Here is a 23,787-nt window from a genome sequence, read left to right on the forward strand (position 1 = left end):
AGAGTGGCAGCAGCGATAGATTGAAGTGCACAGGGAAAGTACCAGGACTATCGATTCACTTTAATGACTTCCTTCTAGAGGCAGATTTTTAGGTGGTCAATTTAGATGGGTTAGACACCATGTTGGGAAGAGAGTGGTTGCAGAGTATCGGCAGGTACACAGTTGATCATGATAAGATGTAGCTAGAATTCTTACAGGATGACTGGCTAGTAATTCTCAAGGCCATGACAGAGAGTAAACCCCAATTGATTTCAGCTCACAAGATGGAGGCTATTATGAGGCATAATGACAAAGAGTGGGCAGCCCACTGTTTCATTTCTTCTAAGGCTACTTTAGACCCAGGACAGCAGATTCATGTTGACATTCAGAGGGTTTTTGAGGACATACCCCCGATCATTCCCCCAAATAGAGGGTTTGAGCATATCATTGAGTTAGAGGAGGGCGCCAAACCCGTCATCCCAGGCACTATAAAGAGGAAATAGAAAAGACAATAAAGGAACTCTTGGATATGGGAGACATCAAACCTAGCTCCAGTCCCTTCGCTTCTTCAATCATTTTGGTGAAGAAGAATGGCACTCTTCGCATGTGTATAGATTACCATGCTCTCAACAAGAGGACCATTAAGAACAGGTACCCTATCCCTTGCATTGACGAGTTACTAGATGAACTACATGGGGCAGTTTATTTCTCGAAGATAGATCTTAGATCTGGGTACCATCAAATATGGGTTTGCAAAGAGGATGTGCATAAAACAGCTTTTCGATGTCACTATGGACACAATAAGTTCTTGGTTATGCCATTTGGACTCACCAATGCGCGGGCCACATTTCAATCATGTATGAACCACATTTTTAGAAAACAGTTATGCAAGAGCATGTTAGTCTTTTTTGATGATATCCTAGTTTTCAGCAGAACTTAGGAGGAGCATCTGTGGAGCACTCATTGTTTGCGAAGGAGTCAAAGTGTGAGTTCGGATTGACTAAGATTATTTTATCTTGGTCACGTGATTGGTGTAGATAGGGTGAAGGTACACTAGGAAAAGATACAGGCAATCCTAGATTGGCCACCGCCGAGGAACGTATCAGATTTGAGGGGCTTCCTTGGTCTTTGCTCTTATTACAGGAGGTTCGCTAGAGGCTTCTCACAGATAGCAGCTCCCCTCACCGATCTCACACGGAAAGGGGCATTCAGGTGGACAGATGATGCAGAGGTGACCTTTGATAAGCTCAAGAAGGTGATGAGCACATGCCCGGTTTCTCTTGCCCTTTTGTCCTAGAGTGTGATGCTTCAGGGAGCAGAATTGGCGCAGTTTTGATGCAAGATAGACATTCGATAGCTTATGAGAGCAGGAAGCTCAAGGACGGTGAGAGATTGCACTCCACCTATGAAAAGAAAATGTTAGCCATTATGCACGCTTTAGCCAAGTTTAGACAGTATTTGGTGGGTGGCAGATTCACTGTTAAGACGGACCAAAACAGTTTGTGCTACTTCTTAGAACAGAAGGACCTAAATGAAAGACAGCAAAAGTGGGTCAGCAAGATTCAAGCCTATGATTTTGACATCGAGTATGTCAAGGGTAAGAACAATGTGGTTGTTGATGCGCTTTTCAGGAGACCTTCAATAATAGAATGTTGTGTCATTTCTAAGGTTTCAGCAGATTGGAAGTCCCAATTGCTGGTTGAGTGTTCTAAAAAAACTCAAGCGTGTTAGATTATGGATGGATAGCTCCAGGACAGCAGGTACAAGGTAATTGATGATGTGATTTTTATAAGGATAGGATCTACCTCGTACCAGAATCTAAACTCAAAAGGAAAGATTATGGAGACTCTTCATGATGCACCATCAATCAGACATCCAAGTTTCTTCAAAACCTATAGACAGGTCAAGGAAAGGTTTTTATGGAAGGTGCCTCAAGGATGATGTCCTTCAGCATATCAGAGAATGTCGGACTTGTCAACAGAACAAGACAAAGCACGAGTTTCCAGCCGAATTATTACAACCTCTCCCTATTCCAGCATAGAAATGGGAGAGTATCTCCGTGGATTTCATTACAGGTTTGCCGAGGGTGCAGTGCAACGATTCCATTTTTGTGGTTGTGGATAGATCGACTAAGTTCGTTCACTTTTTTGCTATAGCGGCAGATTGGTCAACCTCTCAGGTAGCCGAGTTATTTTTTCGAGAGGTTTTTTGTCCACATGGTCTCCTTCGAACCATTGTGAGTGACAAGGATAGCAAGTTTCTCAGCACTTTCTAGTAGGAACTATTCAGATTGGCAGGTACGGAGTTGACACCCAACACGAGTTACCACCCACAGACGGACAGGCACACTGAGATAGTAAACAAATGGGTAGAAGGTTATTTCCAGAATTATGTACCAAGGTAGCAGAGAGCTTGGGTTAAATGGTTTTATCTAGGAGAGTATTGCTACAACTCCTACCACATGTCCATTTGGATGACTCCATTTCAAGCTCTCTATGGCAGGGAACCTTTTTCATTTGTAGATTTCGCTTTGCAGGACAGCAGGGCACCACTAGCTGGGAATTGGATACAGGACCAGCAAGGCATTCTCAAATCTCTTCAGGAGAACATTCTACAGGCTCAAAATCAACAAAAGATGTATGTTGATTGTCGTAGGATAGAGCAGAGTTTTGAGTTGGGTGACATGGTTTACCTTCGTCTTCAACCTTATAGGTGCCTAGATTTTTTGGTCCCTATCGCATTACTCGGAGAGTTGGCGAGGTTGCTTATGACCTAGACTTGCCCGATGACGGTAGAGTTCATAATGTGTTCCACGTTTCTTGCCTCAAGAAAGTGATTGGTCAGCACGTAGTAGCCTCCATTGGATTGCCTCCACTTGATGTGGAAGGGAAGCTAGTTTTAGTCCCAGCAAAGGTACTTGAGATCAGAGAAAGGAAGTTGTGTAACAGGTCCATCAAAGAGTATCTAATTCGCTAGAAGGAATTGCCATATTAAGATGCCACTTGGGAGGGCGAAACAATCCTGCAACATCTGGCACTGAGATTGCTTGAGGGTAAGCAATCCCGGGAAAGGAGGACTGTAATGTCCCCTTCTCCACACTAGACCTTATGGCGCCTTGTTGGTCTATCTTTCCATCCAGATAGGCTAACAGCACTTATTTTATGGAATCCAGCCAGTCACAAGAGTCTCGTGGTTTCGTTGAGGAGATATTAAGTGGGTACTTCCTATAGTTAAGTCACTTTATTTTATAAAGTTGATTTATAAAGTACTTTATCATTTAAAGTCACTTTCTGACAAAAATAACTTAAGCGACTAAAAGACGAAATAGGCTTTTTATCCCACATTGCCTAGTTGTTTGCAACTTCTCTCACTTCAAGGTTATAAATGCAAGGGATCTACATTGGGATTGGCACCATGAATAAAATATTGTTGAAAACAATAAATGGTTGCTTAAATGTGATTGGTCGCTCTTAAGGACGAATAACCTTAATAGCAAAGTGTGAGGAGTTGGATGTAGCCCCAGCTGCTCCTTGGAGATTCATCTTGGATAAGAATAGTGTGGAAATATATTGCTCGTATTGGGACTGTAACAGAAGAATCTCAGCTAAGACAGGTACGGGCATAGTGAAGCTTGTTAATGCACGTTGAAGTCCATTTGAATACAATAGTGCAACCGTAACTTTGGAGATAGCAATACTGGGACTTTCTGCCCTTCACCGCAGAGATATTGGAGAGACAGGGGCCATTAGTAATCAGAGGAGCTTGATTTGGGTACCACGGGTTACACAGGAACTTGCGGGCAGTGGTAACATTGATACAGGGGTTCAACGTCAGAACTGGATGTGTAGGAGTATAGGGAAACAATTACACCCAGTCTGTATTAGCTGAACCGAACATATAACAGGCACCGGATAGCATAGGGAGGACATATGACAGAAAACGTGGAGGTTAGGAGATTAAGTGGCTATGGTTGCAGCTATATTCCTACGGGCCAGTAAATGGGTTGCTGGAAACATTCGAGGACAGTGACAGTCAAGGGACCCTCATCGGACGTGGTGTTCACCAGACCTGGTCATGTAGACTGCTACTTCTCCATCACAGCAACTGACAGGTTCATTTCAATTTACTATATTTTTGGGGTGTTGTGAAAACATGTGCAGGTTTTAGTTCATGTATTTGATTATGTTTGGTATTTTATGAAACATCTTGCAATTACTCATAAATTAATAACAGTGGTATAATCATCCTGCCATAACTTGAGAGTTAAACTGCTGGTTCATAAGCACATTGTCATTTCTATATATATGTATTTTGAATGGTGAACTAGTGCTGTATGTTTTCTTCCTGAGACGGATTCTTACATGATACTTGTCCCTTTTATATCTTCCCATATGAGGAAGGAGTCATGCCTTCTCATTTTTTTGCCATTTTAATAGAGTCACAACTCTTTAGCCTTAACTACATTTTAATTATCTTTTATTTTAAGAAATTGCTGTCTTGAACTGTTTTCTTTATCTTGATTATTATTTCCCTTGATTAAATGATATCTTATTTTTGTGGGTACATGACACTACACCTTACACACACATAGCAATGGCATTATTATACTCTTGAAAATTCATGCACCAATGAAAAAATTGACCGACTGTAGTTTGTGTAGAATCATGATCTCTGATCTTTATAACAAAATGTATGCTTTGATGTGCATGGGTAGCGCCCAATGTCAATTTTGATTGAACCATTGCATTCCTTTAAGAATGTTATGCAATTTGAAAAAATAGAGGAGCTGACTTAGAGTCAATGTGAAGAGCACATCATATATATAAGTTAATGCTCCCACAGTGCACTGTTGATTCTTAACATTTCATCTATCGGGAGTTCTATAAGTTTCAACTCAGCATCCACGGTCTTGAAAGAGTTGTAATTGAATTGCTTCCTCTTCCCCACATATTATATCAATCTTACAACAGACAGGAACCATAAAAATAAATATACCATCTGGTTAAGAAATGGGAGCTTTTGGGAATTAAGGAGGTTTAGAATTAAGAAGTGTGAAGTTGGCAAAGAGAGGGAAGCTTGTCAAAAAGTTGGCACAACTTGAAGTGAAATGCCAAAATGCACAGAAGTCAAAATACGAGTAAATTGCCCACTATAGCTATAATTTTGCGAACAGTGAAGAAGACCAATGTGCATATACATTTTCTGCTAATTCTTAGTGTATTAAACAGTGACTAAATGCTCAAGGATTTGTTTATATGTGATATTTCATTGCTGACATTATAGTTCTCCCTACAGAACCATTATTAGGACTGAGCATTGAATCTTTCAAATTTATTGGCTTGAAAACACTACAAAAGCAAGTCTTGAATCTTTCTGAGGGAGTTAACAAAGAATGCCACTGTTTTTATTTTGAAATTGTTCACGATTTAGTTTCCATATGGTATTCGTCTGGTCTGATTAAGCAAGTGGTTGATGGTTGTTCATATGACCCTTTAACATCCCACAATCATTGTTCCTAAAAGAAAACTTGTATATAAGCTTCTATTTGACAAAATAGAAACTAAACAAGACACTACAGAACATTCAAAACAAGCATGGATACATGGTGTTCATAACATCCAAGTTGTTTATAAGCTCTTACTTGATAAATAGTACATTTTTGCAAAAATTATATGATGCACACAATTTGCATAGCTTCTCTATGATATTTAAAATTTAAAATACCAAATTTGAATGGTAAAATGTATGTGGATATCCTACATTTTACACAAATATAACTAAAGAGCAACCACGAATTCAAGTTAAGCCAAGGGATAAATTGCTTACAATGATACCATGAGCTCCACGGTAATAACTGCTAGTTACTGTCTTGAAACGTTCCTGCCCTGCAGTGTCCCACTAAGGGAACAATGATAATTTAAAACTGTATTAGCAACAAAACTATATGTCTAAAGTTGCAAGTTTAAATCATTTATACAGAACAGTAACTGTTAAAATGTCATTAATTTACACTCTACCACAAAGCTTAGAATTCTGCGACAATACTTGTTTATATTTCACTGAGTTAATGAACATGGCTCCTCAGATTAGATTTCAATAAAAGCATAAAATATTCCTGTTTACAACAAATCATTTTCTGTAGTTTGTAACTACTGTTTTCTTAAGTTCTGCACTATCAAGCTTAAGTTCAAGATTCTTAAGGCTGCCAATCTTATAGCAGGCTTAAGCAATCCAGCACTTTAGTATTGAATTTTAGTAGCCATTGTAATATTTATTTTTGTTATTCTCTTTTACATTCGAAGTATGTAGATAAGATTAACATAGCTATGACTTCACAGTTCACTGGTCACCAAAAGGCCTTTCCCTAAACATGGCAGCCTTATCATGTATGTAAAAAACATTGGACGCATACCAGACACATAACTGATTCATTTCTACCACTTATGAATGGAAGGGGCTAATTAGCAATTTCATGCTCCAAGTTTAAGCAGAACAGACCAATTCACAACCAAGAAGGTCTCAACTGATAGAGAGAGAGAGCAGCGTGCAGACAGAAGCAGTTTGTAATCTATTAGCATAGTAGCAACTATATATAGATATGCAAGTTCAGTCATATTTCTTCTTCATTTGATCGGCTTCAAATAGATCAATCTAGTTGGTTACCAATGGAGAATCTAGATGTGTTTCTAGAGGCTTTTCAGACATTTTTCTTTTATATTTTTATCAGCACAGCAAATACTTTTTCCTTGGTCTTTTACACCTTGCTGCTTTATAAGGAGCCCAACATGCTCCTACTTTGTACAAGTCAGTTGTCTCAAGTTTCTATACATGCATACATACATATGTATATGTATATAGACATATATACATATGTATATAAATGCATATATATGAAAATAATTGGATAAGAAAAAAGAATATTTTGCAGTCAGTTTTGGGGCATTCTGCTCATCTGCAAGGGTTTGGAGGGTTTGGCAATTGTTTTCACTGTATCTTTCTCTACAGCAAAGGGAAGCTCAGTCATCCAACATCAGGTTGGATGTTTTTGTGATAATTTCTAGTCAGTGATTTTGTAGACTCTGGGGAGGGTCAGTGGTAGAGTCAGCAGCAAGTTCACTCTCTTGTTGCAGACCATTCTGAAGATGTGGACAACCTTCTCTGCTTTTTCTAGGCTACTCTTGGTCATTGACATTCTGTGGATCCAATGAGAGTCTCAATAGCAGCAGAATGATCTGAAAATTTTGTGACCACAAGACATGTATCATATTTTGTAGGGTAGTACGATGAACATTAAAGGAGGGTATTAAAATGATATTATATTTACTATAATGGTCATCTTAGGTTATATTTAGATTCAGATATTTTTGGTGCTATAGTAATGTCACTATTTTTAGCGACTTCTGCCTTGTAATTTTTAATTTAAGGTCTCATTTTAATGCAATCGAGCAGACAATTCCGTTTTTAGAAGTTTCAGAAATCAGTCCTAAAAATCAGATGTTGGCCTTGCAAGTGATCTGCAATCAAGTTGGGGATAGTTTAAGAGCTTAAGAGTTTTCTGTGATTTTCCAAAGGAAAAATCACCCTTGGTAGAGAAGCTTTTATATTTCAGTCTGAAGACTCACAATTTCAGCCATTTGAAGCCTCAAATCAGTAGCCAAAACTGTGTTTTGACCTCACAATTAATCTGCAATTAAGTTTGGAAAGGTTTGAGGCTTAAGAATTTTGTATGAATTTTTCAAGAAAATCACCGTGTGGAAAACAATTCAGACTTAAAATCTGAATACGCTTTTCTTTTAACATCTTACTTTGTGAAATTCTTCCTGGGACGTTATGATAATGTTTTGATTTTGCTTCCTCAATCAATCATGTCAAGGTTTTTGTCAGTGGTTGATGCCCTCTTCGATTGATTTCCAACTCCCTTAAGGATGGGCAATTTCCTTTTCAGCCTTCAAGCTCTTGCATTCACCACCTTTAATCACTTAGTGAATTCCTTGTATCTTCCTGTGGCTGTAGCTTGCTCTTTTAAAGTAGATTTTGGTTGAAGTTTCATGCTCACAAGCAAAGTGGGATTAAAACTTGCCACCTTGAAGTTTGTGTAAAATGTATTTTAATTAATTTCCCTTTCAGATTAAATTTATTTTTTTATTTTATTTCACCAAAGCAATAAATTAACCATATTTTACTCTCCTAAGTCATCCTTTTACCATCCCAAAAAGTGTAAATTCAAACTCCATAAGGATTGATCCATTGTAATTTTCATTCACCCAAGAGGGGAAATTCAAACCCCATAGGGATAAATTCCTAGTTTTATAATTGATCATTTTTATCTTCACTTTGCCCAGATGTGGGGAATATAGATCCAATTCAATCCATACTTCGAATTTTTTCACTCATCTACAATTGCCTCCCAGGGGAAAATCGACCTCCATCTAGATTTGGGGGATTTCCATGTTCATCTAGACAGAGGAATTTCATACTCCATCTGAATTTCCAAACTTTAGAGCTCAAAAAAAATTCTAAGTGTTGAAAGAGGGGAAAAATCATCTTCATCAGGAGAAAGGGCCTCTGGACAAATAATCACCTTAATAATTTGAAGTCTGAGGGGAAAATCACTCAACATTTGGAGTCTTCACTTTCTTCCAACACTTAGTAGGTTTTTCATTGCAAATATCTCTTTAAAGTGGGGAAATTCTTCATCCAGACATATTTTTACCATTTAAAGTGGGGAAATCCATGCCTTACTTAAATTTTCACCATTTTAAATGGGCAAATTCATGCTTCATCCAGATTTTCACCATTACAAGTGGGGAATTCATGCATCATCCTGATTTTCACCATTTTATAAAGAAATTTTGATTTTCATTAGGATTGTTCTCATTTTAAGTTTGGAAAATCAGTTTTTATAAGGAATTTTAGGCAAGGATTTTTAGGCCCTTATCCATAAAATATGCCTTTATAATATATTCTAGACTATTTGACTAGACAAAATTTTAATGCGCTTAGAATTATCACTCAACCCATTACAACTTGGTTCCGAAGAACCCCAACCTGAGCATTCCAAATTTTTACTAGCAATCTGACAACTTGCTTTCTCAACCAACCCTCATTCTTTTAAAGCTTTGATTGTTACTTCAGTTACCAAAACCTAACACAAGAAAAAGGGGGTCCCCATTTGCAATGGGGCCATGGTGTGTAAAGGTCACAACAAGCCCACTTTGGAATGTGCTAACCATGCAATGAGATGGTGGACTTCTAAAGACTTAGAGAAAGACTCAAAAAGTTTGCTTAAACCTTACAAGGATCAAGTGTCAAAGGATAAAGATGATTTGGGCCTTTGGGACCTCATGAAGCATTATGATGAACTAGCTTTCATCTAACAACCTCCATTACTCAAATTGCAAGAAAAATAATAAAATCAAACTACAAACATTCTGGCAAGAGGCATGGCAAACAATTTGCGCCTGAATATTTGAGATTGCAAGCCCAAGGTTATGTGGTTGGTGGTTCTCAATAGGATATGGGAGCTCTCCTCACCAAGAGCGAACAAAAGAAAAAAATAATGCTCATATTCTAGTATACCTTAGAATGAAGATTCCAATTCATTTGTTTTTAACATTTTGGCAAGAGGCATGGCAAACAATTTGAGGTTGAATATTTGAGATTACAAGCCCAAGATTATGTAGTTGGCAGTTCTCAATAGACCATGGGAGCTCTCTTCACCAAGAGAAAACGAAAGAAAAAAATGATGCTCATATTGTAGTATACCTTAGGATGGAGATTTCAATTTATTTGTTTTCTTATTGTGAAGTTTGGATGTGAAGGTAAGTTTTTATTCCATTGTTGATCTCTATCTAGTAGGTTATCTTCTCTCTTGGTCCTTGTCACACAAATCTAAAGCTTTCTTCTACTTCGATTACAAAATAATAAAAGGAAGAGGATGCTCATTCTGCAACTCACTAAACAAAAAAATATTATGAATTATAGGATGTTTTGTAAATAATTTGTATTTTAATATATGTTTATACATAACATTAAGATTTTTTTTGAGTCATAGGTGTTTTAATATATTTTTTAATGTTGTATAATATATAGCTCTGCACCCATTCCCAAGCAGGTAAAAAATTGACATGCCAACCTAGTAGAACTCCAAACCCATGCCATTGCAAGAACAAGCAACTCAAATAGTAATAAGCACAATAAATATATTTGAGCATTAATAAAGTTAGAAAACACATAGTTCAATGAGTTATCCCATGAAATGGTATTACTAGCAGCAATAAACTCAAAATCTATTCAATTGATGTATTACCATTCAAGTTTAATGCATGTTCTTGATTTTCTGAAACATTTGTCAAGATATCTTCAAGGCCTCAACAATAAAAACATTTGAAACCTTTTCTATCTTTTTGCGAATTCCCTCCCCCGCTCTTTCACTAAATCATGTGCTTGCACCTTTTGTGTTTACTCTCTTCCAAATTCAACAAGAGGGTTGCATATTAGGTCCCAAATCCATTACAAACTTCTACATTGTTGAATACTTCCCCTCACCTGGTTGGATACAAACATCAACATATTTGATGCCAGATATTCATATGATACTCCTAGATGCAGCATGTATAATATATCTAGATATATCCATATATGAGCTTGTATTCTAGTCATATCAGAGATTCCTTGGATACAACACTACATCATCTAGCACTGTATATCTGGTTTTGGGTTTATGAAAAAACATTCAAAAGATGTAAAGAAAAAAAACAAAAAACATTGAACACTAACATGCACATACATATTTAAATCACTATAGACAATGTAATAACCCTAAGCTGGTTATAGATTAAACAATCATCAATTTCTTTCATTAATTAACAATCTAGCATTTTGTCAAACATTTGGCAATCGCTCCTTGGTATGGCTGAAACAGAGATCTTAGTCTTTGTTTAGAATGTTAGATGGGAACTTTAAGAATCTTCAAATCTTATAATGGGTTAAATTCATACAAGCAGATGTAATGTCAATTCCCTACTCATTCAATTTTAAACTTCACATTCATATCAATATTAGAAAGATGATAAACAGTTGAATGACAATTCCTCTTCAATTATAGTCTTAACAAAGATTGCAATCGCTAAACACCATACAACTATGTGTGAACCTGGAAATGATTGTCACAATTAGCTTCAAGCTTCTCCACCAAATTGCAGGTCTGAAATGTATTGCTACAGCAGCCAAAAATGATGCCAAATGGTGAATGTTCTGCCATCAACAGCAGCGATGTAAATGCCCAGAATTCTGAAGAATCTAACGCCCAATAGTAGAGGAACCAGGCATTTAGTGGGAGCAGAATTTTCAGAGCATAATAGCAGACCAGAATCGCTCCAATTAGCAAAACTTTGAAGCATCCAATCAGGGCTAAAAGACCATGCCCAAACTTAGTCCAATATCGCCTTGTCCAAGAGGAATATGCACAGCAAGTAGGGTAATTCTGTTTACCGGTATGCTGCAGCAAACTACAGGTACCACCAGCCTGGAAATGGCATGAAGTTAGGCGCTCAATTCTCAGAGATTTCAGATGCTTAAATTTGGGCCCTAATAACCCCAACACAATTATTCTTGGCATCCAGAATATACTTGCAATTTGCAGAAAGCAATTGAGATTTTAAAACTCAATTCTCCAATATTGGATCACCTGAATGTAGATAAAATTATCGCCCAATGCAATTAAAATTCTGACTTGATCAAACCACAGAATTCAGCCCACCACAAACTCTCGGCACAAATAATTTCTTCCAAAGCAACAATAGAACAGAAATGGAAGACTCAATATTGAATTATGAAACTTTAATTCCAATTCTGCAATACCTCAGCAGCAGATTGCAAAGCACTTCTTAGATACTAATTCACAATACCTCAATTGTCAATTTACCAAGCACTTCTCAGCTCCAAACCCTCATACTTCAGCAAGGGCACAAAAACTTCAGACTCAGAAATGTCGTAAAGACAACAAGAGCAAAAATAAGATAATCAAATAATCGGATTTTTTTTTCCTTCACAATGAGCTCATATTTATAATCTCCAAATGGCCTTTTGTTTCCAAAACTTCACTTATGAAGCTTCTCCAACACAACATCACTTTATAACATTTAATATTTGGCTTGGGCATATAATTAATTAAATAAATGGTCCCTTCCAATGATGACTCAACCCTCAACTTAAATGAAATTATTAAGTTAAATTATAACTTTATAATAAGCCATTTAATGATTTAATAATAATTTGGCCACTAAAAATATAATAACTCCCAAAATACTCATCATTTAAATATGTCGTCTGAAATAAGAATCACACCTATTATTTCTCCATGTGACCAAATGCACTTTCCAAAAATAGAAAGGGTCCAACTCAATCAACACCCAACTTACCACAAATAATTACACAAAACTAAGCCCAAACAAAGTTCAATCTGAGCCAAACGAAGACCAACCTATAACTTACTAAATTATGGAGAAGACAAGACCCTCCCAAGCCAAGCCACTGCCTCCGAAGATGGCTAGTCCCTCAAACTCTGATGTTAGCAGAAAAGGGGACATTACAGAAAAAAACATAGTAAAAAAAAAAATATTATAAACTAAAATATAAAAACCAAACACTATTTATAAATAGCTATTTTTAAGTCATGTTTTATATCCTTAGATGTGTACATAATTTAATCTGTATATTTTTCTAATTTTTGTATAAGAAATAGTTTACCAATTACATCATTTGGGCTTTTTCATCAATATCAAGCCAATACTTTCAGAATCCTCAGTAACCAGAACCACATCAAAATTTAAACTAGGCTATGGTATAAGTTTGATTAGACACAACAATATATAGAATCAAGAGAGTTCACTTAAACAGCATATAGTAGATCATGGGTCATCATGCATCCCATGACCCAGCTATCTTGTTACTTCCTTCAGCTTGATCATTTCCCTATTCTTCCCGAATGGGGATTAATGTCTGGTTCAGCAACAGCATCCCATTTAGGATCATCTGACAGTTTAGATTCCTTGTTTCTGTCCTCAATATCTTTCTTGGATATTGTTATCTTGCATAAATTGCTCCATGGGCTTTAAGTTCCTCTTGGTCCAACATATCCTTATGAGCATTGAAGAAGTGAGCAGATCTGATATCAGACTTATAAATCAGCAGCACCCATTCCTAGACTAGGATCATAAACCTGCTTTTAGGTATCTCGAGCACTGCAGAGACCTGCAGCATTATATATAAAAATATGAGTTTAACGCTACACTCAGTAAGGCTTCTCCTTTTATCTCGAAAGACCTCATTCCTCTTGATCCACAAAAACCAGACAATTTCACAGAATATAACAGACCAAAAAATGTTCAATTTATCATCAAAAATACCAACAAAACCAGCAAGCACTTAAATCCAGAACAGACCAGGTCGGGTATTCCAATTCATTGGCTGACCAATAAACAGAGACCACGCCAATTTTGCAAAAAAAACATTCAAAGAATAGATGGTTGACAGACTCGGTGGCTAAACATAAAGAACACAACACTGAGGAGAGACCAACTGATGACAAAGACAACCCCAACTGCCACTTTTCTAAGCAGGGCCTGCCATTGAAGATACTTCTTTTTTGGTTCACCGGGATGATGCCAAAAACGATTAAGAACAAATTTCCATTTAGAGTCCAGCCAATTAAAATCACAGGACTCATTAATCCACTTCAAGATCTTTGAATATCATCTGAGCATCAAGTAAATCTGCTTGACTGTTATGCTATTAAAGAAAGTGCCATTTTTCCATTACAACTGTTCCATAAACTGACTGGACAAAGGATCTTCCCAGGAAAGAAAGGCCCAGTAGCCTCGCATATTAAAGTATATGTTTTCTTATGGGAGAGAGGGATACCAGATTTGGAGCACAGTTCACTCAAGAACCAAGATAATTGCTCACCAAGAGATCCCTAATGGAGATGATGCCCAAAGACTTCCAATGCTTGGCAGAACAACATCGTGTCAAAGGAAGCAGCTTCTGATTCAGGACAATGCCCCATCACAAAGATCTGTCAAGTATAAATAAATTGCAGAGCGTACTATAACCTCTCTGAGCGTAGAAGACCCCTCATTTGAATCTATAGCTTCCACAAAGAAGAGAAGATTAGTCATATCCATATCAAGGGAGTTTCAAAATTAGTCATAGCCATATCCAAATCCAAATTTGTTTCCACTTGTGTTCCATGAGAACGCATCACCTAACCTCCCAAACACAACCTCATGTTTCTAAATGAGAATCTTTCCAAGACACAAGAACTTCAAGGAATCATCCCCGCACCACATCGCAACCACCCCTACTGCCTTGAAGAACTAGGACGTACCAAAGATATCCATGGTACTCCTAGGAGTCTCTCAAAAGTCTCAAGGATATCCAAGAGTCTCTCACGGCCGAATAGCCAAAAAGTCATCTTTTTCCAATCCCTATACTCAAGGCTGAACCCTAATTATTGCTTACCTATAACCCACAAGCACTATAAAACACCCTCAAACCATCTTTTCAACTCACAAAAACACATCAACGAGAAGTTGACAGTCTAAGTCACTATAGTGAAAGGGCCAGTGTGAAGTACAAAAGGATTGAGGTGCATGAAGAACAAGAAGAGCAATGACCATACGGAGACAAAATATTTTAGTGAAGAGGACTTTAGGGATGATTAGATGCCTCACATCACTCAATTTTCTTATCTTGAATATGATTAAAAAAATTGAGATTTTCATTGTTCAATGTTCAATTGCTAAATGTTCACTTCAAAGTTTAGTAGTTTCTAAGTATTACTACTATACCAAAGTTTCATTTGGAATTTGTATACATATTATTATAACTATTTATTTCAAGTACTATATGTATTTCAATGTCACCTAACCGTTGTCCCCATACCATCCCTGAATTGAAGCATTTGATCCACCCTTCTCTAAAACCCATCCATGTGTTGTTAAGAAGTAAAGTCCACACCTCACAATTGAGAGGGAGCGGTGAATCAATTGTGCATAAGTATAACTAATTACAAACTTCTAAAACTGATCACCAACAATTAAAATAACAATGCACAATAACAAGAAACCATAACCATAACACACTGCTTTTTCTTCTCAAGAAAAACCCTTGATCAGAAGGAAAAACCCCAATGGGGATGGTGTTGTCCTGCATTTTGTCACCATAAAATGTAGGTAGCAGTACGAAACTTTTTCAACTTAGTTTCGCATTTCTCTGAGATAGTTCATTATTTAATTGGCTAAAATTGACCCCGATTTTTATAATGAATCATTTTACTGAAAGCTTTCGTCAAGTCTTTTTCGTTTTTCATTTATTAAGCGTATGCTTGATTTTTGAAGCCTTCAACGTCCTTTTTTGTATTTTCGAGTGTGTTTATTTGCTTTTGGTTTTTTAATTTTGTTCAATCCCTTGCTTTCGGTATTCCCTTCGATTTGGTATATCTATGGGCTTAATTGGACATGACAGTCAAAAGATATGATCATTTAAGCGCCCAAAAGGCAGACTCTCTAGATGCAATTGCATATTTAAAATATCAAGTTATATTTTAATGTTGACATTCATATTTTCAAAAATATAACATAAATTGACTTTATGTTATGTTTTTTAGTTACTTTATCACTTGAATTTGTCACTTAAGTGACTATAGAGCACTTTATGTTATATTTTCATATTGAGTTGTTTTTTAAATTTTTCACTTAAGTGACTTTATATAATTTAATTTATTTTTGATAGTTACTTTATGTTTTATTTCAAAACATCTAAGTCAAATATTGTTTTTTTTTAAATATTTGCACATGATATATTAACTATATAGTGTAAATGTCATTTTTGACCCAATTAAGTGGTTGTTAAAATAACTAGGATCATTTCTACAAATGCATTTTCATTGCCATTGTAATTGATGATTTCCAAACGCAGATTTGGATCTTATATAAATATGAGAGGAGACATGTCTCTTCAAGAGACATGAAGAGACATGTCTCTATAGTTAATCACCGTTTAGTTTATAAACAACTATATGTATAACTCATCTTTACATATATATAATATTAATATATTAACCATATATGTAATATAATATTATGTTATTATATTATTATATTATTATATATAATGCATAATATATAGTACATATTATATTACATATATATATATATATATGATATATGTAATATAATATGTAGTATATATTATGCATTATATATTATATTACATAATATATTATATATGTAATATATTACATATATAATATATTATGTAATATATTATGCATTATATATTATATTACATATATAAGATACTTATCTTAAGGACAATTTATCATCAATAAGGTAGCTTAAATAAAATCAATCCAACAAAGGCTACAACAAAGTCACGTCCCGTAGCTTATGTTACACACACACACATATATTCTTATCAATAATATGAAACATAAAACAATGTTCATATAAATCATGAATACAAATACTCAATGTAATGAGTATATCACTTCGACCGATGCTATACTTCAACACTCCCTCTTAGCAAGGGAGAAGTAACAAAAACATTTTATGAGACATTAGAATCAAGGATATCTACACACAACATATTATCTGACTTTAACACTTTGAATTAGTGACTTGTCAAATAACTACAATCACAATGTTATGAACACTATCATAACATACATCATGATCTCTAATTGTCCAAAACAATATCTAGAGTAATCATAATGAATATGTTATCTATGATCTCTAATTGTCCGAAGCAATATCTAGAGATGTCCATAGTAATAACATAAAAATTCATTACTCATGACCTCTAATTGTCTGAAACAATATCTAGAGATGTCCATGGTAACAAATGAGTTTGTTATCTATGATCTCTAATTGCCCGAAGCAATATCTAGAGATGTCCATGATAACAAATGAGTTCATTCTCTATGATCTTTGATTGCCCGAAGCAATATCTAGCGATGTCCATGATAACAGGCCTATCATTTGCAAGACCGTCACCTTACAAACAATTACCTTTTATTTGTTTGTTATCATGGTCTCAAAAATTCGGCCCAAAGAACCATGATAACAGGTCTACCATTTACAAGATCGTCATCTTATAATAGTTACCTTCTGTTTATATATGTCAATGAAAGATCGTCACCTTTCATTACATATCATATGTGAAATAGTAACTACCATGAACCTAGTCATAGGGTGGTACAAAGGGTTTTCACCTTATATTTCTCTCTCATAGAGGAGAGCACATTATAAGGAATTTCTCTTAGAACTTCTCATAGAGAAGATATCATCCACAAAGGATTGAATCTCAAAAATTTCTCCCTCTGAACATCGATCTTTGGAAGTCAAGTCCTCTTGTTACTTCCTCAAAAACTCTCTTTACCCAAGGATGCCTGTCAAACTCATCACTCCCTCATAATATATGTAGGAGTAGGCCCATCAACATCATGCAGTCACCCACATGTATTTTTAGACTCCCGAGTATCAATCTTCTAAGCTCCGGCATTGCCTTCAAAGAAGTGTCATACTCCCTCTTGATGTAGAAGAATCTCATAATCTTAATCATCAAAGATGTTTTCTTCAAGAGCCTCACTTTATCCATCTTAATCATCATGGTCTTTGGAACTACTATCATTAGAATTAGTCTGCACAATATGAAGTACCAATATTCTTTTCCTGTAAGGATATTCTCAAACATAAAGGAAAAGATTAAAACAAATGACCCTTATAGTATGTATAGAATTACAAATAAATGAATAGATAAATGTAAAAGATACAAGTACTTATCTACCCATGAGGGTTATGGAATATCTCCTTTTCTAAAGATGGTTCAAGTGGGAATGAAGCATTGCCTATTATTCCCCCTACAATGTAAAATTTCCACTTGCTCTTTTCATTTATTTAAGCTCCAAATCATTCATTAAGCTTAATAGTAGAAGTGAACACAAACTCGTCCACAATATGCCAATATCTTGATTGAGTATGATTGTGCCATTTGAATGACTCTGCAACTCATATGTCAAGTATCATTTATCATTTATCGTAGATGGTTCAATTGAAATCACAACTTTCATATGATGTACATAAGGGGTAGGCCCATTAAGATCACATAGTTGCATGAATTATAGTCCTCTTAACTATTACAATTTATCGATCATTGAAGATTCTATCACAACTTGGTTTACTCCCTCTGAACCAATGTGATTGAGATCACCGAAGATTGATTGAATCATATCCTCTATTTGTTCCCTCTCTTTCACGGTTGCCTCTAATGAATTGTCGGGCTCCCTCTAGATCTCAATCTCCCTCTTTCTACAATAACATTCTCAGAGGAAAAGATCAAGCACATAGCTCTTATAGTTAATAAAAAACAATAAGAAAGCAAATAAGAGAGAGACTTCATTGATTAGTTAAATAAAATGCTCAAGGCTAATAAATAATTCTCCATAATATAAGATCATTTCAATGCAATCTAGTTCAAAGATACACTTTAATCTATATTCACTATCTTGTTGCACATTAACTAATCCTCTTACATTTAATAATATGAAATTAAAATACTCATTAAACATTATCCTTTTGCATTGACAATTATCTCAAAATTATTATCAAGTTCTATAATATTTGAATTACATAATCTATGTATTTAGAAGAATATTATATGAATATAACATCATATATTTACTAACACATTATTTTATAGACAAAAAAATCTACATATACTAAAATTATATTATAAATCTCTTTTAACCTTACATACCTCACTTTACTTACCCCCATAATTTCGGATTTTATGGCTCCTCCCTCCTTATTTGGTGGACCTGCTATGTAATAAGATGGTATGAATATAATTACACTCGGCATTAGATGAGAAATATGCCACGTGGACTATGAATATATATATTTTTAATTGCATACTGCATCTGACTTTGACTATTTGTTTTCATTAATTATTTCAAACTCAGCAAGCATATATGAGCGTGTAGAACATCGCATGTATCAGGTCCTGAGTTGCCGTCTTTATCTCTTCAAATTTTATTGTTGGTGATTGTTCAAAGATATTAGAGCTCATTGATTTTGGTTCATCCCACATTGATGGATTTCTTGTTCTGATCTTGGGCTCTATTCTTCCTGGCCTTCTTCCACAAGCATAGCCGCAAGTTATAGGACTCCGCAACCTAGTTTTGAAGATTATATCACTGTAAGATTTCAGTAACAGGTTATTCCCGATGGTATAAACTTCCACCTATGTATTGACTCCAGCAACATATATGTGCTCTGCCAACAGTTTCTTATGATTTTCCTACAACCATTAATGCTTATCAAACTTTCTGCAATCTACATATCATTAATTATTATTATTTTTAGTTTTTAGTTTTATTAAAGCTCTTCTGTTCTATGTTCCAAATACTGAGGACATCTCTGACATTATGGTCTCCTCGATTAAGTTGCAGCCAAGATTTATTCAATTTTGTTCTTCCTGGAACCCATGCTATGAGGCTTTCATTTTATGATAAAGTTTGCTTCCCAAAACCTTTTCTTTATCCGTTGTATTTGTAAAGACATGTTGTCATAAATCTCCATTGCTGCTACTTATGCATTTGCCAATATATGTAACATGGAAGTCATAACGTTACTCTATTCTGTTGCTGAATATGCATGTTGCCTACAAATAATTTGTTTCTTCTTTACAAATCACATAATATTTAATTAACAATAACCGCTGTTTCAAATTAGAAGTATCGGTATTCTGAAGATTTTGTAGTTTTCACTTCAGATATTTTATTCTTCATGACTGGTACACATTATCGTTGCTTGGTCAGTAAGGTATATAGCCGCCTTCTTGCTCGATGACCATATCCATTATTCGCTCCACGGTGGCACCATTGATTCATTCCATGGTAATAAGAAAAAAAATGGTGTTGCTTAGTATTCCCTGCTTCTAATTTGATGGTGGATACGTTCTTTGACCCTCAACAGATTTTAGACTCTATACTTCTCCTCCTAAATCACTTACTCCCTTCGTTAACACTCGTTGCTTTGGTAAGTAGTAATAATGGAGTTCGAAGATATTGCTCTATGGTTATTAATCATTCTTCACTTGATGTTTACAAAAATTTTCTAAAGTCATTCTCAAGGCCCAAATCTTATTACAATTGTATGTCCAACATTGGCATCATAGTAGAACATAATAATCTTTGTCATTTTCTTTCTTCAAGCATTTGCAGTTTGGCTCTGATACCATGTTAAAGTAACTAGGATCATTTCTGCAAATGTATTTTCATTGCCATTGTAATTGATGATTTCCAAACATAGATTTGGATTTTATATAAATATGAGAGAAGACATGTCTCTTCAAGAGACATGTCTCTATAGTTAATCACCATTTAGTTTATAAATAACTATATGTATAACTCATCTTTAACATATATATAATATTAATATATTAATCATATATGTAATAATATATTATATTATTATATAATAATATATAATGCATAATATATAATACATATTATATTACATATATCATATATATATATATTATATATATAAGATATATAATGCATAATATATATTATATATTATATTACATATATAATATATATTATATATATACCATTTAGTTTATAAATAACTATATGTATAACTGATCTTTAACATATATATAATATTAATATATTAACCATATATGTAATATATATTATATTATTATATTATTATATAATAATATATAATGCATAATATATAATACATATTATATTACATATATCATATATATATTATATATATAAGATATATAATGCATAATATATATTATATATTATATTACATATATAATATATATTATATATATAAGATACTTATCTTAAGGACAATTTATCATCAATGAGGTAGCTTAAATAAAATCAATCCAACAAAGGCTACAACAAAGTCATGTCCCGTAGCTTATGTAAGTCATAGACAGACATACATACATATATATATATATATATATATATATATATATATATATATATATTCTTATCAATAATATGAGACATTAAACAATGTTCATATAAATCATGAATACAAATACTCAATGTAATGAGTATATCACTTCAACTGATGTTATACTTCAACAGTGGTATTTCTTCAAAAATCAATTAAACATGTGCTTAATTGGTCTTTTAAGTTGTGCAACCTCAACTTACATGTCTATTACATGTTTACATGTAAATGCATTCCTAGAGTGCGATTTGCACTACAAATGCATGCAATGGACTTCCTAGAGTCCACTTTGCATGGAATATCTCCTTTACATGTAAATTACTTTACATGTAATGGCCTCCTGAGAGTGTGATTTGCTCTAAAAGGGCATTTTATGGACTTAGACAAATAAAAGCTAAGTTTCTAAAACATGCAATGGCCATCCAAGGGTGCGATTTGCATGGAAATGGACTTTTACATGTTAAGTGTTGTAAAGCCCTTGGGAGAGTGTGATTTGGCATTTTTTAACATGTAATAGCATCTCAAGACCACGATTGTGACTTCCGAAGCTAAAAGCGCCCAAGGCATGTTATATATTGCATATTTTAAACATGCAATAGGGTTGGGAAAGTGAGATTTGCACTCTTGGTCATTTACATGCATTTGCCCATGGCGAGTGCGATTGTGCTTCTCAGCCTCCAAATGTATTCATTTTAAACATGTAAATAACTCATAAGAGTGCATTTAGACATTTTTACTAATGCATATGCATTTGGAGACCACGTTTTTTTCTCCCAAGGCCAAAAACAATTCATGTTCAGGCAAGAAAAGAGCACGTTTTTGCTAAAAATGCCCAGATTTCTTCCTTCCAAGCCATGAAATTTGTCAAGGACGAGAAATTTTTAAGTTTTGATGCACATATATGCTATTGGAGATCATGCTTTTACCATTTCTTGCAAAAATCAATCCATATTCTTGCATTTGGAGGGCATGTTTTTGCCCAAAAACATCCCCATACATTGTTATTTCCAAAAACCTTTTGAATTTGGTAGTTTGGGGATCGGGTTTTTGGCATTTCCTTGCAAAAACACCTCATGCTTTGACGTTGGGTGATCATATTTGCAAGCTTTGAAATAGTCAAGAGCTGTTTGGGAAATTCGAATTTGGAGGAAAGTCATTCATTTAAACTTCTCTATCTTCCACATTTGGCTCTTTTGACTCCAAGTAGAAGTTTTCAACTTTTCTTGTCTTTTCTTGCTTACTTTGCTATTTTATTGCATATTTTGGCTTATCATTGTACATTGGTTCAAAGACATGTCATGGGTTTTGCAAATTTTCTTTAAAGAAGATGAAACTTCTAAATTTTCGAATGCTTGAAATTTCCCCAAACTCTAGATTCGAAATTGCATATAGGAGAGCAACTTGATATTTGTCATGTCCAAGTCAATGGCCAAAGGTATTTTTTTGGTTTTGTGCATACTTTTGTTTGTTGTTTGCTTGCTGTTTTGATTTCCTTTTTTCGAAAAGGTTAAGGATCCTTTCCCAAGAATGCAAGAGCATTTTATACAAGTTCACATTCCACCTTTACATGCAAGTGCATCACATCTTTTCATATTTCACCAACACATGTCAAAGCATATTACATCCATTTTCATTTACATGTAATTACATCCTCCGAACCTAATTACATGTTTACATCAAGAAACAATTACATGTAAACCACTTTACATGTAATTACATCTAGAGAATCCAATTTTCGTAAAAGGTCACTCTTTTAATACAAAGTCATCATTTGCACGTATCCGCATGACACGTGCACCTAGCTTACATTCCAAAAGCACTTACATGAAAATCTATCCTTACATGCAATCCATCTTCCTGGGTCCCATTTGGGCCCTCTACATATGCTTTCCATTTCATATTCAAGCCATTGCATATGTTCCATGAGTATCTAATCAATACTCTGAATGTATTGTTCCTCATAAATTCACCTTTGCGAATCAAAAATCAACATCTTCATGGAATCAATACCTTTTGATCATGTATTCACCCTTTGGAGTTTTCATGTTGTAGCACAAGACATGCCTACATCTACAAAGTCCAAAGGAAAGATGAAGTACTAGTACGACAGGGAGTTAGCTCATGCATTTGCATCTCTCGTCTCATCTCCTCTGGATCAAGTATCTGACATAGAGATTGGACACGTTAACATAGCTGATTTCTTACAAAGGGTCAAAGCCCATTCTAACAAAGAGATTTGACACATTAAGAGAAGTAATATTTATCTAGTGTCTACTTTTCCTATGGCTGCCTTCAAACGAGAATTCATCTTAGGATGTGCTCGACATTTCAATCCTACGACCAAAACAATCAAGAATGCAGATGGTAAGGTTATCATCAGCCTAGACCCAAAGATTATTGGCCCTCTGCATAAGCTTCCCATTTCATATCCAAGCCATTGCATATGTTCTATGAGTATCTAATCAATACTCCGAATGTATTGTTCCTCATTAATTCACCTTTGCCAATCAAAAATCAACATCTTCATGGAATCAATACCTTCCGATCATGTATTCACCCTTTGGAGTTTTCATGTTGTAGCACAAGACATGCCCGTATCTACAAAGTCCAAAGGAAAGATGAAGTACCAATACGACAGGGAGTTAGCTCATGCATCTACATCTCTCATCTCATCTCCTCTGGATCAAGTATCTGACATAGAGATTGGACACATTGATAGCTGATTTCTTACAAAGGGTCAAAGCTCATTCTAACAAAG

At 34.9% G+C, this 23,787-nt stretch overlaps 1 protein-coding gene across 1 annotated transcript in view; it reads right to left on the reverse strand.

Moving 5' to 3' along the window:
• LOC149568962 (ras-related protein RIC1-like) overlaps positions 1–23,787 on the reverse strand; it is a 62,901-nt gene that overhangs the window by 12,257 nt on the left and 26,857 nt on the right. The window contains exon 5 of the mRNA XM_089821769.1: positions 5,806–5,877. Within this exon, the coding sequence (XP_089677895.1) occupies positions 5,806–5,877 (72 nt within the window). The remainder of the gene's footprint in view (positions 1–5,805; positions 5,878–23,787) is intronic.

Source organism: Cupressus sempervirens, chromosome 3, assembly GCF_028749045.1.
Source record: "Cupressus sempervirens isolate cs-2001-9-10 chromosome 3, ASM2874904v1, whole genome shotgun sequence".
Lineage (NCBI taxonomy): Eukaryota > Viridiplantae > Streptophyta > Pinopsida > Cupressales > Cupressaceae > Cupressus > Cupressus sempervirens.